At 37.5% G+C, this 24546-nt stretch overlaps 2 protein-coding genes across 10 annotated transcripts in view; both read right to left on the bottom strand.

Moving 5' to 3' along the window:
* The window catches only part of NDNF (neuron derived neurotrophic factor), an 88025-nt gene extending 78727 nt beyond the window's left edge, over positions 1 to 9298 (bottom strand). The window contains exons 1-2 of the mRNA XM_084973083.1: positions 9071 to 9298; positions 3262 to 3411 (exon numbers count right to left, since the gene is read on the bottom strand). Coding sequence (XP_084829209.1) covers positions 3262 to 3263 — 2 coding nt within the window. The 5' untranslated portion in view covers positions 3264 to 3411; positions 9071 to 9298. The remainder of the gene's footprint in view (positions 1 to 3261; positions 3412 to 9070) is intronic.
* A 2080-nt stretch (positions 9299 to 11378) lies between these two features.
* TNIP3 (TNFAIP3 interacting protein 3) overlaps positions 11379 to 24546 on the bottom strand; it is a 101592-nt gene continuing 88424 nt past the window's right edge. For 7 of the 9 annotated variants that reach the window (XM_084973045.1, XM_084973043.1, XM_084973046.1 and 4 more), the window contains 2 exons: positions 23343 to 23403; positions 11379 to 15366 (listed from right to left, as the gene is read on the bottom strand). In XM_084973045.1, coding sequence (XP_084829171.1) covers positions 15335 to 15366; positions 23343 to 23403 — 93 coding nt within the window. In that variant the 3' untranslated portion in view covers positions 11379 to 15334. The remainder of the gene's footprint in view (positions 15367 to 23342; positions 23404 to 24546) is intronic. The other 2 variants (XM_084973050.1, XM_084973052.1) reach the window with 1 other exon arrangement.

The following is a 24546-nucleotide window of genomic DNA, read 5'->3' as shown; positions in this document are numbered from 1 at the left end:
GTATGAAGTTAACTGGTTTTTCTTATGGAGTGTCAGACGATGGATGTTCTTTGATGTCATCCTTCCTCCATTCCACTAACAACCCTCAACCTTCCCTCTTTCTGCCAACTCCCTCTTTCCCCCTGCCAAAGCCTAGTCAAACAGAAGATTGCGAAGAGGCCAATTCAGATGAAAATGGGAGAATAATTTTTTAAAGCTTTAAATTCTGCTTCTTATTCCAGCAATCCTCGGTTCAAGGACATGTAAATGCCACACTGGCATGACTGTTGCTAACTTTTACAAGCTGCCACGTAACTTCTTTAGCAATCAATTTGGACATCCTTTATAAAGAATTTGAAATGCACTAAGGTGGCATGTTTTTGGTGTAAAAGAACGTTCAGAAAGTTATCAGAAGGAAGAAAAATGTTTACCAGAATCTTAGCTTTTCTTTCTTGGTTAGTTTTTTGTTGGAATAGTTTAATTGTCAATCTGACTATTTAATGCTATAATTAAATATTTATATATAAGAGATTTAACATGCATAAAATCATATATAAATCATTTTCACAGGGAATTGTAAAAGAAAGGCATTTGGCTTATATACTTCTTACCATTAATGTCCTTTTACTTAAATTTCAGGGGCACCTAGGAGAATCTGTACCTCCAGTCTTTGAAATAATCTAATTAGGAACTAGGGTGCATATTCTGTAGAAACTAATTGACAATCTGATTGTCTTTTGGAAACTGGAGATGTCTTGCAGACACTAATATCAAGAATGTGCTTGAAACTCTTTACTCTGGAATATTGTCTGATCTATAAAATGTCTCTACATAAAATGATATACATAAGCTCGGCTTCATCAGGATGCCTCCAAACTAGACTATAACATAAAAAGTCCTCATTCTACAAATTGTTAACCCTAAATCCACACCTGTGATTTAGCTTCTCCTTGAGTGATATGATTTATTTTTCTAAAGATAAATGCTCCTGGAACCTGAGTTTACCTTGAAATTTTTCAGAATTTCAAGAAAGAATAAAAATTATGAAAAGAATTTTGTGTAATAGCTAAAATGTTAAATACTCTGGCGTTTTAAAAATAAACACTTCTGACTCAAGTAGCCCTTGGCTTTGAATTGTGACTTAAATATTATGAACTTAATAACTCAGATTTTTAAAACTGAAAGATAAACTCTCAGGGAAGCCTGTTCCTTGAATTGTACAATTGCTACATTCTTACTAACCCTAGGTATGGTAGCACTTTAATGTATTTTTAAAATGTAAGTATATATTACTAACACCAAGTATTTATAATTGATTTGTCATAAAGATATTATAAAGCTATTTATATAAAATGCAATGTAATTTAATTTTTTGCATATTATTTATATAAGGATACCTGAAAGATGACTGAAAAGGTAAATGAAAAATGAAAGTATAATGTCAAAAAAGAATGACAACTGCTGCTCCATTATCTCCTTGCATGTCAAGTTGTCCAGCATTGGCTGGAACAGAATCTGTACCTGACTCCAAATTCTATGCACTTTCTATAAAATTTTCTACAAAATTTGCTTATTTATTACTTTCTTATTTGATAAAAGTGAATCTTTTGCAGGACTTAGGATAAAAGCTCTTAAACAATCTCAACTACATCTATCAGTAAAAACCTTATTTTAACCTGATGATTTTTTTTTTCAGTTTACTTGAAAGCAATCTGTAGAGGGTAAAGAAAATAGATGCTAAATTATTTGGTAATAAAGCAATAATTAATGTCCAAAGGTAAATTAAAAGTTTGCCAAATATTGTTAATGGTAATTCCTTCTGAAAAACACATAATAAAAGTGGAAAAAATTAAATTTATGATTATAATATGAAGTTATATCAGAAATATTGGTTCTCCATTTCCCTATGTTATAAAAAATTCATTTTAAATTTGTTAATTTTCTTGGTAATTAATTTGTATTCTGGGATTAATTTTAATATTTTACATTAAAGACAGATTTCTGTCATACTGTTAGAACATTATCAAACTAGGTATAACATAAAAATAAATTAAAAGCTAGTAATCTTTTTGGAAAAAATGATTCCACATTTTGTGAATTGTTAAATAATATATTTTGGCAAAAAAAAAAACCTTACAAAATTTTGGTAGAATACTTGAATATTACAATATTTTGCTCACTTTAAATTGCCAAATTTGACTGATTGCCTCCTGTGATATATAGAAGGAAGATGATACTGCTAGAGACATTGAAAGACCAAGGAGTAGATTGGAAATTAAAAGGAGCTTCAAGCTCCCCTGGCTTCAATGCATTCTCCCCAGAGCTGCTAGAATGCTTTTCCATAGACAACAGAAAACATGGGAATGGCCTCTCTTTTATATCACCCAACACTCCACACACAATAGTTTCATGCACACAAAAGGAATTTCTAGTAAATGACACTGACAAACAATAACATCCAAAATAGACAGTTGATCAAGGTTAGAGTTAGGATATGTGTGGAATCAAACAACTGTCCAAAATGTACTGATTTACAGAAAATGTGGAAGCCATCAGGAATTTTACCTTAATTTCTCATTGAGGAGCTGCTCTGTACTGAGTTAACATTTTGCTACAGAATAATCTGAAGTTTATAACACTAGAATTTAACTTTGCTGGAAAGAAACACCATCATCCCATTGATTTTTTTTTAAAACAAAACTCATTTGGTATAGTTTTTACACAAAAGAATTCTATTTCCTATGATTTATTTATTAACAATCTATTAAAACGTAAATTATCAGTTACATGCAAGTAAGCACTTTGGCTAAATAAATAAGGACATTAGATGTGGGCTTTGGTGGTTTTATTTCATTGGAATTTTTCCCAAAGGTGCTTCATTAAAATATCTTCTTAAGGCATTTTGTCAGATTTCAGAGAAAATCCAAGTGAATAATTGTTTATTTTTATTATGGTGTTTTCCACTTTAAAATATATTAAAATGTACTGTGTAATGATCCGACGTAATATTTTGTAAGACTGGCAAGCGTAACATTTGAATTGTTTAGCTCATTTGATCATACTGGATCTGATTATGTCATTATAAGGCTACCACCAGTCCGACTTAGCATTTTCAAAGATAAAGAAAAAAAAGTATATGCATGGTATGTATATTTCTCATAACACCCTTGAAATAATCTCAGCTTTAAGGACAACATTTGTGATTAAGATTCTTTTGTTTCAAACTAGAGAAACTAACTCTGACTGACAAAGAATTGATCAAAGAGATGCTGAGTTACTCACATGAATATCAGGAAAGTTGTAGAACATGGTCAATCTAAGGGGGAAATGTAGAAACCACTGATTCCTCAAGGCAAATTGCTGGCTTGAAATTCAAATTCCAGCAAAGGAGTATCCAACTGGCCTGTTTTGGATCACATGGTTATCTCTTGCCTAGGAGAGAACAGGACACTTTCGATCAAAATGGGTCCGGAGAGGAAAAAGATAATTTTCCTAAAGGGCATTGAGGTGCTATTCCAAAAAGATGGTGGAAAGCAAGAAAGCAACGATTTCTTGAATACCTTTAAAAAAGTATTATGCTAGAGTAACTTTCTTCAGAGAACGAGGAAATCTTATTTTTTTAATCATTCTTTTGAGTATCACATACAATAGAAACCAAAGATATATAAGGAATGATACTGCCTAATAACTGACTTTAAGACATACTGGTTTTTTTTTTTTTTTTTTTTTTTTTTTTGGTCTTTTCTTTTGGCTTTTGAGGGCCGCACCCGTGGCATATGGAGCTTTCCAGGCTAGAGGTCTACTTGGAGCTATAGCTGTCAGCCTACGCCACAGCCATGCCAGATCTGAGCCACATCTGTGACCTACACCACAGCTCACAGCAACGCTGGATCCTTAACCCACTGAGTAAGGATCCTTAACCCTGCAACCTCATGATTCCTAGTTGGATTTGTTTCTGCTGAGCCATGATGAGAACTCTGACTTTAAGACATACTGTTGATAAGGGTATCAAGATATATCTAAGACTGAGTTAATTGGAAGCTTCCCATTTTATAAATGATAGTTATTGTACATGTAACCCAAGTTTTAGTTCAGAGCTCATACAGATTAAATTTATTACAGTTTTTAGAAAATTTGTGATTTTATTCATAAATATCTGCTGGGAGATAATTCTCCATTGGGGTCTCCCATTTCTGTACATCTTGCAAACAGAAATTCTGCAAAAAATTCTGTTTTTTTTTTTTTTAATATTTTCATAGTAAACAGATTCAGTAAATAGAGGAACTATCTCCTGGAGGAAATGGCAGACTGGTTTTCAGTCTGGTATAATAAAGACAATGTCTCTTTCCAGAGCAAAGTTCAGGCAGGCTTACTGCCCATCATAAAAGGCTTGGGTCCTTTAAGTCAGGGTTCCTTTCCTGTAATGCAGCCGACTGCATGTGAAGATGTCACCTGGCAGTCTCTACTTTATTCTGTGGGAATCAGGCTCAGAGAAATGACATGAGAAAATGCTGATACTGTGGCTACTCCTATCACTGGGAGTAATGAAATCTTCTGTCTCTGACCCTGGAGTCATTCGTCTTCTGCTCATCCCTGAAACTGTGGCAGGCTGACTTGTACAGTTCTTGATCAGCCTTTATCAACATTGACATTTTTCTTTATAGAAACCAAAGAATGTATTGAGTTCCTACCATGTACCAGTCACCATGTTATGCTCTTTATATACATTATATAATTTAATCCTTAAATAATTCCATATATTAACTATTTTCTTCATTTTGTGCCTTAACATCTAGAGAAAATTGAATTTATCAGAATTCATTTCAGAGAGAGCCTTGCCTTTTGTTTGTTGTTTTGGTGACAGAATGTAAAGATAATCTTCTCGGGAACAGGGTAAGACCTCAAGCACACATTTGAAAAATAAGTGACCATCATTGTATTTATGACAAAGGGGAGAATATTTGTTGCTATTGACATAAAAGAAAGAAGTGGAAGTTGGATAAAAGCTCAGAAACTGAATACTAAGTGGAAAAAGGCAAAAGAGAAAGTAAAAATAAAAATAACAGGGCAATAAAACTGTAATAGAAGGCAAGGCAGGGTACATAAATACTAGACAGGAACTTGTAGGATTGTATGAACGCATTCCCTTTGACCCCACAAATCTTCAGGAAGGACTTTACAAACTGTGAGAAACTCTTTGTAGGGATTAGATTACTTGTGGAAACTCTGGAAGGTTCTGAATTTTATATTCAGGTTTACATCCAGGGTGACATGAGCTTTGGAAGTCATGGTGAGTTGGTAAGACAGAGATGACAAGCCATATCAGAGGGTCTCGAAGGCCCCAAATAATATGTGGGATACTTATTCAAGGAAAATCTGAAGCTCATGGAGGCTGAGTATTTTTGTCAAACTCACAGAATTACTGTGCTGCATGTCAGAGATATAAAAATAACTAAAGTGCTTCTCTCTAGAGCAAATAGATAAGCAAGGAAAACTGGTACATAAACCAAAAGTTTCTAAAACAATGTTACTAATATAATGATGGCTAAATGTATGAAGCAGGTGTGGTTGAAAGCATAGAAGAGGGAATGAGCCAGTGTCTGGGGAAGACTTCTCTGAGGGAAGATCTCTAGGAGGCCAGGAAGGAGGCCACTGATTATTGGCAGTGGGAGGATGTCTGAGGAGGAACTACTTGGAAGTGAATTGTCTTGGAAGCCATAATAAGGATTTGTGCATTATTCAGGCCACTGCTTTTTAAGCTTTTTTTTTTTTTTTTCTTTTCTGTCTTTTTAGGGCCGCACCTGTGACATATGGAGGTTCCCAGGCTAGGGGGCGAATCGGAGTTGTAGCTCCTGGCCTGCACCACAGCCGCACTGGATCCTAGCTGTGTTTGCAACCTACACCAGAGCTCATGGCAAGGCGGGATCCTTAACCTGCTGAGTGGGGCCAGGGATCAAACCTGCATCCTCATGGATGCTACTCAGATTTGTTTCCACTGAGCCAGGACAGGGTCTCCTCAAGTTAACTCTTAAATGGAGCTCTAATCGCCACATCCCAGGGCAGTGGAACTTCTCTCGGTGGATCAGGTAAATGGCCAGGACCTTGAGCACTTGTCTCTTTTTCACCCCCTGGTGGTGGCTCTTAGGATTGCTTCCTAGGGCTTCACTACACACAGTTTGAAAATACCAGAGCTCCTAACTGTTTTACTGGGCTGCCAAAAAGTGAAAATAAACTCTCAGATTCATTACTTGAAATTTATTGTTTCCACTTTTTCTCTCCCATTCTATTCTCTGTGAGTGTACTGGAGCTGTACACGGATTCATTTTTTCACAACATGAACTATGGTCCCACAATATCTCCCCTAGAAGACCTAAGCAATTACAGAGAGCCTTGTTTACAAGCAATAATATACTACCGGTATCGTACACAATTGGTATCATACACTAACATATTATATATGATAATATTGGTATCAAATACTACTGGTATCAAAAGTGGGGTCTGGCTGCTCATCACTCTAAAGCTAATAAAGAGGCAAGGTAGATAGAAAGGAAAGTTTGCTTTATTTCAGAGGCTGGTAACTGGGGGAGCAGGGGAGAGTAGACTCACGTCCAAAGGCTGACTTTCCCCATTGACAATCAGTGAAAATAGCTTGTAAACAGGAATTGCAGTCTCTACAAGGCAGCTCACAGGATATAGCTCCAAATATTATCTACAGCTCTCGAGAAGGAACCTTAAGAAGGTCCTTGATTTTGCTTAACGACTAAACTAAACTATTATTATTTGGTCTCATTTAACTCTTTTGCTTTACTTCTGCATTTTCTCACTTCTCTGATTAAACTTTGACCAAAGTTTTCCTGCAGGCAAAAGGCAGGCAAAGTACATGGCGGGTGGGGGGTGGGGTGGGGGCATAGAGTCCAGCTGTGTTTTAGTTTCCCCCTTTTCTTTAACACTCCTCAGTCTTGAGGAGGGACAGGTACAAAACAAGAAAGGGAATCAAGTTTTGGATAGAGAGGTTAATCATAAACTTGGCTGAGGAACTCTGTTTTAGTTCCATTTCCATTCCAATTTTTTCCAGTGCTTGAGGGAATGGGGCACTGATTGCTTTGGTTACTTTCTGCTGAAATGGGGAGTAGTCCTACCTAATTTGGGGAATGGACACAGTTGGAAATAATTTCAAGTTCCAAGCTTAAAATCAGTATTTTGTATTACGAAAACATTACCTCTCTCTTTGATTACTTTGTCATAGTACCCGGAAAAACATTTGAAAATTAGTAGTACAATGAGTGTAATAATCAAAATGCATATTTGTATTATTCCCTGAATGTGTTTTTCTTTCCCCCTAATGATTAAAGCACAGGCTGTTTTGGTTGGCCTAAAGTTCAAATTAAATCATGTATAGGCCAGAATGACTTCCCCATATCTCAGTATGTGAAGATTTTTCTATCATTTCCCCCCAGTTTAATTGCAAATGTTTCCATAGAAAGCATTGATAATATATTTTCCCAATGTTTCCAGAGTGGCTCAGTGGCCTACTTTGGGTCCATTTATGTCCCTTGGTGCCAGGCCTACTTTTTGTTACATATTGGCCTAGTTATTCACATGAGGGTAAACTAATCAGACATAACAAACAAGTACAGAGGTATGTTGAATGCGAAACATTTTATAGATGGTTATACATTTTATCAATTATACCCAATCATCACATAAACGTTGTATATGTGCTTCAAGCAGTAAACTTAAAGCCAGCAGTGACACATATCATAAGTATTTATTCTCTGTGACAACTTCACTGAATAAGTTTTTCCATCCTGAATTTTGGGGTCAAAAGCATGATCAGAAGTAAAATAGGAGTTCCCGTCACAGCGGAAACGAAACGAATCTGACTAGGAACCATGACATTGCAGGTTTGATCCCTGGCCTCCCTCAGTGGGTTAAGGATCCAGCATTGCTGTGAGCTGTGGTGCAGGTAGCAAACAGCTCGGATCCTGTGTTGCTGTGGCTGGGACACAGACTGGCAGCTGTAGCTCCGATTAGACCCCTAGCCTGGGAACCTCCATGTGCCACATATGCGGCTCTAAAAAGCAAAAAAAAAAAAAAAAAAAAAAAAAAAAAAAAAAATCAAGTAAAATAATATCTTTTTATTAGAATTCTTTAAATTTTTTAACCAATATTTCTCACTGAGATGCCTTGGGGTCCTCTGGAAATCTCAAAATTAGCTAGATATAGAAAGTTATAATCTGTTATCAAAAGCACCTCAATATTCCAGGAAAACTGTTCTCTTAACAGGAAACCAAATTTCAGCTTAGCACCAGGTTATTGTTAATGATAAAATTCATTTACCTAAATTCAATCTAATCTTAAATTGATCTTAACAATGTACACAATTCTCTTATCAAATCACCTTTACAAAACTTTTATCACCTTCTGTATCCATATTAATTTGCCCACTTTTTTTTCCTTTGTTTTAGGTCCACACCCACAGCATATGGAAGTTCCCAGGCTAAGCGGTTGAATCAGAGCTGCAGCTGTTGGCCTATGCCACAGCCACAGCAACTCGGGATCCAAGCCCACCAGACTGCGACCTACACCACAGCTCAGGGCAATGCCAGATCCCCGACCCACTAAGCGAGGCCAGGGATCAAACCCGCACCCTCAGGGATACTAGTTGGATTCATTTCCACTGCACCACAACGGGAACTCCCTATTATTTTTTTTGAGTTTCATTTAATCAACTTTTTTTGGAGTCCAAAGAGTACTGCTGCCATATGTTTTTTTTTTTTTTTTTTTAAATCATCTTTTTTTCTTTAGTCATAGTTTCAGAGGTAAAATCTTTCTAATGAATTGACTCTGAGTTTGTCATTTTACAAAAGACAACAAGACCACCAATCACACAAATGGAACACAGATACACCAGAAAACAGAAATGTCACAAAACCTCTGATGACGACTGATATGGAGGCCCAAACAAGTACTTCCCGCAAACACACAGTCCTCGTGTTAGATACACGTCAGAACCAATTGGCAAAATGCCCCAATAGCTCTTCATACTCAAAACAGAAGTTTGTGTGGTGCTCTTGGGTGGACTTACCCGGGCTTGGAGGTTTTCGGCTTGTCCAGATGCACCTTTCCTTTCCACCAAGGGAAATTTTAAGTTGGCAGCCAGTGCTGAGCACGAGAGAAACAGGGAGGATCCCCGAAACGGTTTTAGCAGCTGCTGAAAAACTGTCCCCCAAACCCCTCTCAGGATCAGCTGGCCACAAGAAGTTGGAGCAAAGCAGCCATCCGCCTGTCGTGTCATGGCGGGCGCCTCTCCTCTGGAAAACCCGGAGGAGCCAGTTATCGCGAGAGCTCAGCGTCACGCTGGGTACCAGAAGCTGTTAGCAAAGGTGGGGTCCGGCTTGCTGCTCTAAAGCCAATAAAATACAAAGGCAAGGTGGATTCAAAGGAAAGTTTATTTCAGAGGCTGGCAACTGCGGGGAGCAGGGGAGAGCAGATTCGGGTCCAAAGCCAACTCCCTCCACTGATAATTAGTGGACAAGAGCTTTTAAAAGGGTGTTTCAGTCTCTACAAGGCAAAGGATATGGCTCCAAATACTATCTATAGCTCTTGAGAAGGAATTGAGACGGTCCCTGATTTTGCTTAATGGTTATACTAAACTATTATTATTTGGCCTCCTTTGACTCTTTTGCTTTGCTTCTGCATTTTCTCACTTTTCTGATTAAACTTATTCTTTGACCAAAGTTTTTTTCTATAAATGGAAGGCAAGGGGAGAACATGGGGGCGGGGAACCATGGAGTCCAGCTGTGTTTCACTATGGTAGTGTCCTCACTGATTTCCTCCAAATCTTTCATTACACACAAAAGTATGTGTTAGGGTGCAGAGGAAAGAATTCAGGGATGTGGCCGAATGACTGGGGTTGCTTAGTGTGCAGCATGAGCAGCACTGAGATGTTCCACAAAGCTGAGCTCATTCAGCAGAAGCAGGAGCTCAGGGCCCTGTGCTACTAAAAAATGTAAGCCACTCCTGGAGAGGTTAGGAGGGTGCAGGGCAAGGTGTCCACTGACATTTGGATACAGGGGTAGCTCTGGTGAGAGGTGATGCAAGCATGAACAGATGCCAAAGGTGAGGTTCTGGAGAGGAACAAGAGGTGTTGGGGAGGCAGAATGGGTTGCAGCTGAAGGTTGATTAGAAGAAGCAGAGTGTGGAGGGGCTGATATTTCCCAGGTCTCTGGTTTGTGGGACTTGATGCATGACAATTCTGTAGATAAAAATAGGGAAGAGAAGACAGAGTGTGTTTGGAAGTGAAGATGCCACTCATAACAGTTTGGGACACATTGAGCTCTTTATTAAGAATCAGGAGAGGGGTCTGGATTCAGAAACTGGAATCTTGAGACCCCACATAAGTTACTACATTTCCTAAGAGAACTCGAGATCATACTGTTTACATTTATGCTAGCATCCAGATTGTCCTTTTGAAACTTCAGTTACTTAAAAGAAATACGAGAAGACGAAAGAAGAAATAGAGGAAATTTAAGGGAAAGACATTTTTGGTTTAAGGAATTCAGGAGACGTCAGGAAGCAGGAAGACAGAAAGAACCTATGGAAGTTAGAATCAAAGGAGGGGAGGAGACCTATTTCATTCTTTATGTGCTAAATCTTGCTCAGTGCTATAATCCCTTGTGAGAAATGCAGGGTATCTCAGCCTAGACCAGACCCTGAGATCTTGCATACATATTCCTCAGCCTCCCTTCCTAGAGCACATGGATACGGCTCACATGTGGTAAATGAATGTGAAGTGACACTCTGAACAGCTTCAACAGCACAAAGCCAGCCCCTGTCTACAGATGTGTCTCTGAGTGGATAGGGCTGGTGCTCGCCAGCTGCCTGTGGATCTGTGTTGGCTGACATAGTTCATCACGCTATGGCCCTATGGCAGCAGAGGAGGAAGAACGGAGACGTGAGTTTCTCCCACAGATGTGCAAACAGGATCACCAGTCCATCTAGGCACACTCCACCCTTCAAGGGCAGACTGAGGAAAAGGAGTTCATGAGATGGATTTCTCCCTGCAAATTAATTCTTGTTAATAAGTCAAGCATATTGGGAAGCCCTAAGGGTTGGATTTATTTGATCAAAGCAGTACTTCGTGAGCCTCATAAATAGTGTTCTTTCTTCTTATGTTGGAGTGAATAAATTGGAAGACGAGCAGAGAGAAGTTATTTTAACTTCTGAGTGTAGGACACACAAACTCACACATTTCTCCAAACATTACATTCCTCTCATATTAGTCAGCAATTACTGGCAAGTTAATTGGCTCTAGATCTCAACATTATCACTTCCTGTAGAGGCTTAACATAGAGTTTGTCAATATTCTTGGCAATATATTATACACACAAGGATTTGAAGCAAAATGGAAAAAATTAGCTTTATTATACAAAATTTCCAATTTGAATAAATCTACCCAGCCACAAATGGAAAACCTAGAGACCCACAGTGTTGCCTGGAAGGTTAAGGAGGTAGAGGCAGCGTGTACATGTGTGTGCATGTGTGTGTGTGTGGTGCATGTGCATGTGAAGCCTGGGTGGTATGTTTGTGGTGTCTGGTGTATGTGTGTATATGTGTAGTATGTGTATATGGTGGTAAAACTTTCCTTTTCTATGAATTACAAAGGCTGCAGGTAGAACCTATTTCCCCATGACATATTTTTCCCTTGGAGCAAAGACTGATGTAATTGAAGAGGTATATATATATATGAAAAAAACTAGGCAAGAAAAATTAAAATCATTTTAATTAAAATTTCAAAACTACTGAAAGTAAGGATTATAGCAAATATTTTTCTTTCTTTTGAGTATGTACTAGGATGATCTTAAGCAATTTTAAGCTAGTAAAAAGATCATAGTGTGGCTGTAGGAGCAATGCAAATGATTTTATATCTCCCTAGGATTTAATATCATTCAGGTGCCCAGGGAGATTAGGAGAAAAACAACAGAAATGAAATGTGGAGAAGGGACCCTCAAATTGTGGAGAATGATGGCTGCTAAATGACTGTGCCCTTTCCTCCAAATATAGATTCAACCAAAATTAACACATAAAGAAGCAGTGTGAGATGTTTTGAGTTACCTGGACATTTTTGAAAATGAGTATTTTAAGAATAATTGTTAAATTGAAATATTGAATTGGGAGGTATGTCTTTTAGATTCAATTCTACCTGTGACCAAGCTACATGAAAAAGTATTAATACACAAAAGCAACCAATAAGGCCCACACTTGTACCTTTAATACATTTTAACATTAAGTGTCTATTTTTCTATGTAGGAGCTTAAATGAGATACTTCTCCTAACTTCTTTTAATTCAGAGGGTAACATACATTCTACACATTATATGGTATTTTTTCTTAACAAGATATTATCTTCTGGGAGTTCTTATTGTGGCTCAGTGGGTTAAGAACCCAACTAGTATCCATGAGGATTAGGGTTCAATCCCTGGCCCTGTTCAGTGGGTTAAGGATCCTGGTGTTGCTGTGAGCTATGGTGTAGGCCAGAAGCTGTAGCTCCTAATTCAACCCCAAGCCTGGGAATTTCCATGTACTGCAGGTGTGGTCATAAAAAGGAAAAAAAAAAAAAAAGATATTTTCTTTTAAGAAGTTATGCTCTTGTCCTGAAACTTGATGAAGAACCAAAGAACCATTAAAACAAATAGAACCTGCTGGTGTAATCTAGGAAGCAGAATTATAGCATGTAAAAGAACTTGTTGGCCCTGGGCCAGTTAGTTTTGAATCCTGGCTCTGCCATTTTCTTTCCATGAGACACTGATCAATCACCTATAACAAGGGGATAATTAAACCTCTCTTACTGGGTGACAGAACTCAATAACTAAACGAAGGAAAATTATCTGGAAGTTAGTCTATGCTTAATAATGTTAGGATTTTGGACTAATATATCCTTTTTTTTTGATAAAGAAAACGGAATTAAGAAATCTATGCCAGTGAGTGTTAGAGGCTGGCCTAACTCCCAGACTTAACTAGACCCCAAGGAAGAATGTTTCTTTCTGACATCACATCACAACCATGGCAAAGTGAATACGCCTTCAAGTCAAAGATCAAATTCTCCATGATCACTGAAAACTTAAAATATGCCTGATCTTACATTTCCAAAGTAAACAGACTATGTGGTATGACTTCCTCTCCTTTCAAAGTGGCACATTTTTTCCTCAAACAGTTTCTACAAATTATGTATGATAATGAAGTAAGTGCCACAGCAGAAGAGTATAGCCTTTATAATGATCTGAGACAGAGAGTCTCCAAAGAAATGTTCTGGGGAAAAGGACACGGGAGCAACTGGCTGATTCTCAGGCCAGGGCTGTGGAAATCTGTCCTTTCAGAACGACAATAGTACTCTGAGCAAGGGGGTCCTCTTTGCACATTTGTAGTCACCTGCTGGGAATTGAAATAAAATTAGGTCTCACCTAAATTGGATTTTTTCCCAATACATTAGTATTTGCACAATCTTGTCAGTGCTTGGTAGCTTGCTAATTAGTTGATAGGATGACTTCAGTGATAGTAATAGAATGGTTAAATCATGTTTTACTGCTGTTGAATTGACCTATAACAAGCCAATCAAAGGGTACTTCTTGCATGTTTGTTCAATTTTTTTTTTTCTGATGGAAACATTAGACAAACTTAATCCACAACTAGAAGTTGGTATTACAATGACTTTTTCACTAATCCAAGGAAATAGTAATTTTAAAAAATACACTATTTTTTTTTTAAATTTCGCTTTTTTAAGGCCACACCTGTGGCATATGGAAGTTCCCAAGCTAGGGGTTGAGTCCAGAGCTACAGCTGTTGGCCTTCTCCACAGCCACAGCAACGCTGGATCCAAGCTGCATCTGTGGCCTTCACCACAGCTCACCACAATGCTGGATCCCCGGCACACTGAGCAAGGCCAGGGATCGAATGCAAATCCTCATGGATACCAATCGGGTTCCTTTCCTCTGTGCCACAAGGGAATGTTTTGATACAATTGTTGTTTTTCTGATTCACTTATACTGAAGTAGTGGCCAAGAATGGTTTGTTTCTTTAAAAAGGAATAGAAGAAACAACCCTTTAGTGAATTAACATAAGAGAAGGATAATTCATTCTCAAGAATTATCAAGAATTAAGTAGCCAGACTGAGATTGAAAGTATTCAACTGCCTAAGGCTCTTTTGCCATTGTGTTAGACAAAGCTTCAAATATTTCCAGAAATTGAAAAAAAAACTGAGCTGGAATTAAGCAGACTAACTTCTGGAAGTTGGAGCCAGATAGTCTCAGCTACATCTCTGGATTGTTTGACTGCAGCTACAGCAGATACTCCTGGTTTTCTTTTATCTGTGGACCTCACACTCCTGCTTTATACCAGCCCACGAAGGATCTCCAGTTGGTCCTAGCAGAATCCTTATTAAATAGATGAACTTAATCCTTTTTAAATCTGCTTATTTTTTAGACATCTGTCATGTCACTGTATAATTTAATTGCAATAAAATTTGGAGACATTCATTTTCCATTTTTTGTTGGTTTGAGAAAACAGAGCCATGTTTTTTTGGTAATGATTACTCAAATGTACAGGAAGAAAAAACATAGATTTAATGCAAATCCATCTATCTCTGAACTACTTCTGTGAGTATACATGTACACAGCAAAGCTATCACCATCACATAAGGATTTTATCTTTCACAATCTAGTTCACCTAAAAATGAGGTATGCTCACAATTTCTCATCTTAAAGAAATGATTTGTTTAAAGAATAGTTTCAAGTTTACCATTTTATACAGATTTAACCACTCATTTAGTATAGAGGTGAAGTACATACATCTCTTCAGTTCTATTTACAGTTCACTAAGGCCAACAATGACGAACATAGTGGCATCGAGTTAAACTGACTAAAGAACTATGCCCCTATAAAAATAATGGGAGCAATGTTAAAATTTTACAACTGCAAAAACTTTTCCCCCAGGGAACATATATTTAAATCAACATACAATATCACTGCACTTCAAGTGGAGTGGCTGAAATCATGAAGTCATCCCTGAAAATCCAATAGCAATATGCTGAAGAGAGTTTCTAGGAAAGGCCCATAATCCATCTGTCAAATCTCATTTCGAGGAAACTGATGTTATGAGGTTGTGAGATTCCGCCTCCTCAGACTTGGTCAGGATCTCAGCTGTCACAGCCTTATCCTCCATCCATGCCAAAGGGAAACATTACCAGCGCAAATGGTGGAGTAGACGATGTGCAGGCACAGACCACAGTAGAGAGAAGAACGAGGGCCTCGGGCCAAGGGCTCCCTTGGCCTCTGTGCTCCTCCACTGGTGTGCTTCTACTGATTGGCTTTCTTTTCTGAGGAGAAAGCTATGAAAAACATCAGAAAATGTTTCAGATTAAAAATTAAAAATTCATTTCTCTTCCCCTGGCTTAGGGCTAACATAAACTTCGTGGCTGGCAAGAAAAGAAATATTTCACTCATGAGCCCCCACAAGTTTACACTGAGAAATCAAGAGGCAGCAAATGGAGAGTTATTATTTTCAGAATTGACATAGGCTTAGCATTTTGTGAAATCACTCGTGGCCTAGTTCTAATCATGCCTGAAGAAGAATGTTCTATACTACTTTCCATTCTTGTTGGCATTTTGATGGCTTGGGCATTTGCTTACAAAAGTAAGTCATATGTTATTATTCAGTTCAGTACTCACCCCACAGAGGGCTAACTGCAAATAAACTACTTTAAAAATATGGTACTGGATGCCTTATTGCCAAAGCCATAGAAAAGATCACAGTTTCTAAGATGTGATCATATATCAGGGAAGCCAATATGAAAAATTCAGAATATTTTAATAGGAGGAAGATAGAATGCCACAAATAAGTATCACAGGGAAGACAAAATCAAAGTCTACTCATAGTCACAGGAAAAAGAATCATAAATGCCAGGAAGTAAGGGGTTTTCCTTATTCATGATAACAATTTAGTATATGTTAAGCATTTTATACCTCCTGCCCTGCATTTGGTATTTCAAAGATATGCTAAATTAACATTCTAGTAATAGGAACAATATAAATTACTTTTCCAGCCTTAAAAAGTATTCTTCTGAGAACTGTGGCTATTACATTAAAAAGATATTTACCAGAAACCATAAAAACTCCTAGAGGAAAACATAGGCAGAACTTTTTTTGACATAAATTGTAGCTGTATTTTTTTGGATTTACCTCCTAAAGCTAAGGAAACAAATGCAAAAATAAACAAATGGGACCTAATCAAACTTAAAAGCTTTTGTGGAGTTTCTGATGTGGTACAGTGGTTTAAGAATCTGACTGCAGTGGCTCAGGTCACTGCAGAGGTGCAGGTTCAATCCCTGGCCCAGAAAGTTCTTAATGCCATGGATGCAGCCATTACAAAAAAAAAAAAAAAAAAAAAAAAAAGCTTTTGCACTGCAAAGGAAACCACTGACAAAATGAAAAGACAACCTAAATTCCGCCATTAGATGAATGGATAATACAGAAGAGGTTTATACACACACACACACACACACACACACACACACACACACACACACACACACTGGAATACTACTTGGCCATAAAAAAGAATGAAATTGTTCCACTGTGCCATTTGCAACAACATGGAGAACTTAGAGGGTATTATGCTTAGTGAAATAAGTCAGAGAAAGGAAAATATTCTATGATATCACTTATATGTGGAATGTAAAAAATAAACTAGTGAATATAACAACAACAAAAAGAAACAGACTCTTGGAGTTCACTCTCAAAAAATAAATTAAATTAAAAAAAGCAAAAAAAAAAAAAAGAGTTCCTGTCGTGGCTCAGCAGAAATAAATCTGACTAGCATCCATAAGGACACAGGTTTGATCCCTGGCCTCAACTTAGTGGGTTAAGGATCCGCTGTTGCTGCGCGCTGTGGTGTAGGTTCGAAGGCACGGTTTGGATCCCATGTTGCTGTGGCTCTGGTGTAGGCCGGTGGCTACAGCTTCAATTCAACCTCTAGCCTGGGAACCTCCATGTGCCATGGGCGTGGCCCTAAAAAAAAAGAAAAAAGTAAATTAAAAAAGGAAAAAAAACAGATTCTCAGATATAGAGAAGAAACTAGTGGTTACCAGTGGGGAAGGGGAAGAGGGAAGGGGAAGGATAAGGGTAGGGGATTAAGTGATACAAACTACTATGTATAAAATAAATGTTACAGAGGTTTATTGTATAGCACAGGGAATATAGCCAATATTTTTATAACTATAAATAGAGTATAACCTTTAAACTGTGAGTCTCTATGTTGTGTATCTGAAACATATAATGTTAAATCAACTATATATCAATTGAAAATGCCTTTTTTAAAGTTATATTAAATATAGCAATATCATACTTTCTTGGAAATGATATCTACATTTTCTATAGGAACCTAGCCATTTAACATTCCTAACATATTTGTACTATTTTTGAAATTACATGCAATTTATGGCACCAAATTATAATTGATATGTATGTATGTTTCTGAATTTTTGGAATATTTTTAAGACAGAATTTATATGATTATGCACTAAATTGGACAAAATTAAGAAATATAGGTAGAATGTATTTACATGGGACTATGATAACTTTATAATAATTTTTAAAAGTCTGGAATCATTCCTTAATTTGATTAAAAAGCTTTTACATGTTAAAAAAAAAAAAGATACCTGATATGGTGAGAACATAAATTTGGACCCAGAAGCATAATCCCAGTGGTCTAATCAATCCTGAAGTTTAGAATTAATCCACTGATGGCACCTATCCTTAGGTATCTTAGGAAAACATTGGGGAAAATTAGTTCCTGTGTAGTTTTTACTGTACTCTTGTGAAATAGGTACAGAGGCAAGAGTTGTTACTATCCCCGTGTTTTAGATGGATAGAGGCTGTGGCCCATGAGGTGATCCACAGCAGCATGGAAGTCTGAACAAAGGCAAAGAGAGGTTCTCAGTTCCTTGAAAGGAAGGCAGTGAAGGTGGAAAGAGACTTCTGTCATGAGACTTGGCTCCACAGTTCTGAGGGCAGACAAGAGAAATGCCACAAGGGAACATGGGTCATCCCAGTGCTAGGAAGCCTTGGCTTTGCCTTATTTGTTGGTGAGAAATTCCACCCACTAATTGTGTGCCTGACTATTTAATAATGGTGTCAGTTACACTCTAGGCTTCTGTGGTCACAAAATTGCTGGTTAAGTAGCCTGATGCCAAAGTGATCTGAACAGGACCCTGAAATCTTGGTGGCCGAGGCCATGTCTGTGGCTACTCCACATCAAGGATTAGCTGAATCTGAAGTACAGTTGGTACTAAGAGGGGAGGGGGACTAGGGCAGCAGAGAGGTTTTAAAAGGATTGCAGGGACTCTACTCTCTATATACCTGCTAACCTCTGAGAATGGCACGAACAGTAAGGAAACCTGGGTTACTAAATGTTCTTCCCATTTGAGATGCAACTATATAATATACACTTTGCTTTCCTTCCCTATGGATTTTTATCTTTCATTTAAAAAAATTACTACAGTTCAGTTTACCTGGTAGGATTGTGACTAGTCGAGATTGTGGGTATTTTTCTCTTCTAAGCTCTATCTATCTGCCTTTCTACACAGACCGTTAATTTGAATGTTTAGTCTTTGCTTATAAACTCAATGTTTGAGAAGGAATATATTTACTCATCTGTATTTTCATATGTTCCTGAAATGTAAATGTACCCTTGCAGTTTATTTAATATTTCCTTAGCAAAATCACTTAGTTTACTGATAGGCTGAATTTTAGAGTTTTGAAGGTGAGGTGGCACTTCTTCTGTAATTCTTCTCTAACAATCTAGAAACAGGCTAAAATCATCTAAGTTTCAATTAATCTTCTCTCTTAACCACTACCAGTGGTTAATGTTCACAGGGGCAAGTCTATTAACCACTGGTAAGATAATTTAAAAAGTAGGGTGTCTTATAAAAGAAAAATATTATTCATACTTTATTCATCTGTATTCAAAATTATAAAAAGTATGGTCTCTTAAGTTTCTCCTATTTCTTATATTTCTTAAGTAGTTTTTAATGTTTTACACTGGTTCCTTTATCTCTTCATCACTATAAGGAACTGGGGAAAAAAAATCCAACTAATCCAAGCCATTTACCAATATAAAATCATCTGTAACGTATAAAATATAAAGGCAGTTATAAAAAGACACACACACTGAGAAATAAAGATTCTGGCTTTCAGCACAGGACTGTTAGAATGTATTTAAATCCAAAAGTGCTTATTACATTTTACTTAATGTAGAACATGGGGTGTTCCATATTGCCTAGTGGTTACAACGTGGGCTTTGGAGCTAGATAGGGCTTGTTTGTATCCTAGCCAATAACTAGCCATGGGGATTGGATAAGTTACATTTTCTCCCTGCTCCTGGGTTTCCACACTTACAAAACGAGAAGAAATAAATATAAAGCACCTAAAAATAGTTTCTGGCACACAGTTAGTGTTATGGGGTTAATCTTGTTCCCTCCAAAGATAAGTTGAAGGACTTGCCCCTGTGAACATGTCCTTATTTGGGAATGGGGACTTTGAAGACTTAATCAGGTTAATATGAGGTTACTCATGATTAGCCTAATCCAATATGTCCAGTGTCCTTATAATAAGAGGAGTATTTAGACACAGATGGACACAGAGGAAAGATGACCATGTGAAGTTAGAGGCAGAGATTGGAATTATGCTGCCAGGGCCAAGGAACACCTGAGCCTGCCATAGACTGAAAGAGGCAAGGAAGGACCCTCCCCTAGAGGCTGTGAAGGGAGAACGACCCTGCCAACACCTTGATTTTGGACTCCTAGCCTCCAGGGCTGTGAGAGCATAAGGTTTTTGCTGTTTTAAAGCCCCTAGTTTGTGGTACACTCTGTTATGGTAGCCCTAGGAAACAAAATCAGTCAGTGTTCAGTTAACTAGTTGTTCTTAGGCATTGGTAAAGGCCAGTTAAAATAGCTGGGCTTTTATTTTTTATACTGTAAAGAAATAATGTCTGCTCACAACACGCTTTCATATACCTACATTTCATGCTGTTCCAAGTGGGTAACAATTGAGCTTCAGCTCATTAGACAAAGTTCAACTCCGCCCCACATGAAAAGTTTGGAAGTTATGGAAGTGACTGCATACAATACAGTCAGAAAGCATAGCCTTTTGACATTTCACAAAGGAGAAAGGAAACAACATGCTTTCAAGGTTATACTGACTCTACTGTGCCATAATTGTTTTGGAAACATGGAACTCATTTTGCATCCCATTCTGATAACAGATAAAATGAGATTAAAATGTTCTTCATAAAACTACATGTTTAAACAGAAACTGTAACCCATTAACATCTGTGGACTGCAATGTAGAAAAATGCCATTATTTAATGCTATGCAGAGGGAAAGTCAAGTAATTCTCAAAGCCTTGAAAACCTTTATTTAAATCTTTAGTTTTGAAAGAAATTTGATTTTCAATGTGTCCCCCAAACACTCTAAAATAATGGCAGATGGTAACTGAGAGCAAGGCTGAAAATTAGTTGACCTGAAGACTATTCCATGTGGTACTCAGTAGCTACTGACCTTAATCCTCGGCCAGGGCCAGGGAGTTCTTCCCTGTGTCCCCACTGTTCAGAAGACCCTGGTCTGGCCCTCCTCCAGCCAGACCTCCTCACTGTGTGAGCCTGCCTTCCTTTGGAACAAGCTCCTGGCAACCACACGCAGATCCCTAAATTCTCCGCCATGTGAATGTTTCCAGGCCCCATGTGGTCCTCTTCCATAGGCTGGAAGCCAAGGGGTGCTGTTTGCAGTGGGGTGACGAGGAATATAGACGAAGTTGGGATGTGCCAGCTGGGCTGTCCTCTGTGTCCACTGTGTTCTGGCCCAGAACTGGTTGGAATTTGAGCATTCTAAATTTGACCCTAGCCTCCAAGGTGTATTTATCAATAGGAGGATAGACTATCCTTTAATAGCTTCTAAGCTTGATTCATAACATTTAACTATTTATACATAAATTATGTAGCTTTCCTTGTATGCTTGCCCCAGACCTTGGGGATGTCAGAGGAGGATCAGTGGTGTCACAGAAATTTAGTTGCCAATTACACATCCACAGTACCTTTTAAAAATCACAAGTCTACCTACTGCTCTAGAAACATTTCACACATAGACATCAGAGCCATTATTTCAGGTTAGATTATAATAAGAGAAATAATTATAAAGGAAGATACTAGGATAAAAATATCCTACATATATTGAGGTCAGAAAAATAAATTTGTCAGGAGTCAAAGGAAATTCATAGAAAGTGAGAACTAGGACAATCTATAAAGCACATGTACAAATTAATATTAATTTAAATTTACACATTTTAAGGATACATTTCATTTATACATAAATAAAATATTTCCTATATATAAAATAATCAACAAGGATCTACTGCATAGCACAAGAAACTAAACTCAATATTTTGTAATCACCTATAAAGGAAAAGAATCTGAAAAAGAAAAAAAAAATCTATATATTTAAATTCCCCAAGCCTCAATTTCCTAATCTGTAAAGGGTTTGATAATAAAACCTACTTTATAGCATTGCTGTGAAGATCAAAAAAGAATGTTTTAAAAATATTTAAGTTGCTACCTAATAGAGGTTTATTTTTTATTGTAATTTTTCTTCTGTAGACACTCTCACACAATAGTTTATATATCCCAAAGCTCTATGTTTCTTCCCAAGTATATAAAAATCAGTAGGTTTCAATAATTTTTACATATTATTTAGTTTATGAAGGCCATCACAATTCATTTCTATTTTACATAATCATTATTTCTATTACATTGATCCAGGAAGAATGCAACAGCGATATATAAATGGCTTTATGATGTTACTGAATTCTCTACTGCACAGTTGTATTTTCCAGTGATTAAATTCCAATTCAGGAGAAAATATCTTTAATATTCATTCCAGACCAATAGAATAATAAAATGGAAAATTATAATTGGGTGGCAATTATAATTTGGTGAGCTATTAAACAATGATGGATTTCTAAAACAAAGGCATTATGCAACAATCATGGTCAATAGTATGCCTTTCTATTAAAAACTCTCCATTATGATTGGAACCCAAGAACTTCATTAAAACTAATTATTATATTAGTAACAGAAAGAAAAAAAGAAAGCCCTACAGTTTTCTGATAAACACCTAGACATTTTATTATAGAGTTCTCACTTTTTATCTTTTTTCTCCAAATGCGGCTGTGTACAGTGCCACTCCCAGTGCCGCTATGAAAAGCTGTCCAGGTTGTGCACTGCACAACTGTAGGAGGCTCCATTTACAACTACCATGAAAAGCCTCTTGAACTTGTGAAGTTCACAGCCTGAAAAACTACATGTGGTATCCCTGGCTCCTTACTTTCACTCTGCAATGGACTCCTTGTACTGAAAATGAGAATTTTGTGATCTCAGATCTGAACTAAATGAGATAACATTTCAAGTATGGCCTGAAATTGAAATACGGTTCATGTTCAGGTTTTTAGATAGATTCCAATATTTCAAAATTAACAACTTAAGAGTAACAGGTGTGTGTCATATGGGATTTTAAACATGCAGCAGACATTGCTCACTTTGATTATAGGTGATGAGAACAGAAGTGAGATTATGAATATAGCCCAGTTTATCCAGCCCACACCTGGTGGCCTCATGAGACCAGAAGAATAAGCAGTAGAGAGTATAGCAGATTCTGGAAAGAAAGAGGAGAATGGAAAACCAAAGAAAAATAAATGAGTGCTCTTAGTTGTGAGTACTTCGTAGGTGACTTTTTAGGTTTTCCCGGCATACTTAGAGAAGGGCGCTGGGGGCATCTCTGGCCTGAACTTGGAGTCTGACATTTGGTCATTAAGGAATACAGCTCTGAGCCTTTGGTTTCCTCTGTCTGTCTGCCAGTGACATTTAAAACATCTGTCTAGCAAACTCAACCTAGGTTGGTGGATGTGCATCTGTCCTTTGTAGTAGAATCACAGAGCTTTGTTGCTGTTGTTGTTATAATACAGCTCTGCTGGGGTTAGAAATGGAAGTTGTCATTTCTAACCCCAGATGGAATACTGACTCTGAGACTGAACAGGAACAGAAGCCAGAATTGAGATCCATGCATTTCTGCATTCCAACATTTTCTTTTTTAAAGGAGTGCAATTTAACCCCAGGTGCATCACATTACAGTTGTGTATGCAACACAACTTTATAGTAGGTCCTCCCTGAGTACCAGTGAGTGGATGTTGAGTAAACATCCCCAAAAGATCCCATTAAAATGTAAACATGAAAGAATGCTCAATACAGCTGTGGTCTTACCATTTGCCTTGTGCTGCACATCTGGCGGAAATTGGTCAGGAGCATACCACCGATAGTCTGGCTGTGTGGAACAATAAAAAGTTATTATAGCAATATGGGCTTCAAACAAAACATAGTGGCGTGTTAAAAATATAACTATACTATGTTGTTTTTGTTATGCAGGCAATACGAAAGTAGTTTCTATCCAAACCTGTTGCCAGTCTTGTCCACCTCTTTTACTTCTCTTATCACTCTTACATCTCCCTACCTCCCTCCTAAATCCACTCTGTATTTGGTCAGAATTTCTACTACTTTGGGATTATGGCTTTTTTTTTTTTTTGGATACAGATGTGTTTTGGATATATGTGCAGAAGTATAAACACTTTTGTAAAACTTACTATAGCCTGTAAATTAAACAATTTATTATCAACAAAAACTTTTTTTAAAAAAAACCCTCACACAGGAGGCAATGGGGTGACTACGACAAAAAGGTACACGTTTAATGTCTTCCGGTGGTTCAAGGAAGAAATCTAGGTCATTAAGTGAGGACATGGCTTATAGAGGCTCATGATGATAAAGCAGAGAAAATCTTTTCCTCTGTATTGTGCCTCTGCAGAAACTATTCTAAATTGCTCAGATAGTTTAGACTAGAGAGGCAATGTGAAGAGAGGGCAGACTGGGATTTTTCTCTTGGGATTTTCTCTTAGATTTACACCAATTAGAACAGCTAGATATTGAACATCAGGGAACATGTCAAACAAACCGCATTGAGATAAATCATAAGCAATAGACCTGAATTTCTAAATACAGTTTGAGGGCCAGAATCTTTGCATTTAACCACTTGGAACAGAGCAATCTCAGCTTTGCCTACCCAAGAGGTGGGTCTGTCTTCATGATCCAGATGCTTATCCCTGTCTCCGACCCCTTCTTAAGACACAGAGAATATAGACTTTTTGTTCTATTATTCAATTACCTTCTGAAAATAACTTAGGGAAAATTTCTCTGACAACAAGCCAATAGGGAGCATTTTACAGGGCTGCCATACCACTGAAAGTAGCCTAAAAGTTCAATTATCTGACAAGACACTAAGAAATTCTGCACTTGTATAGTCTGACCCCACTTTACCCTCACTCAGACACCTAGGCTCTTGGCTCCCTTTGGTCCATGAAAAATCTAAAAGAGGAAATGAGATCACCTCTGTTTTTCATCTCCTCGTTTATTTTTA

This window comes from Sus scrofa, chromosome 8 (genome assembly GCF_054392235.1).
Source record: "Sus scrofa isolate SSC_HxYL_T2T_F1_AM1 chromosome 8, Sscrofa_HxYL_maternal_Yorkshire_Landrace_v2.0, whole genome shotgun sequence".
In the NCBI taxonomy this organism is placed as follows: Eukaryota; Metazoa; Chordata; class Mammalia; order Artiodactyla; family Suidae; genus Sus; species Sus scrofa.
This window is presented reverse-complemented; position numbering and strand designations above follow the sequence as displayed.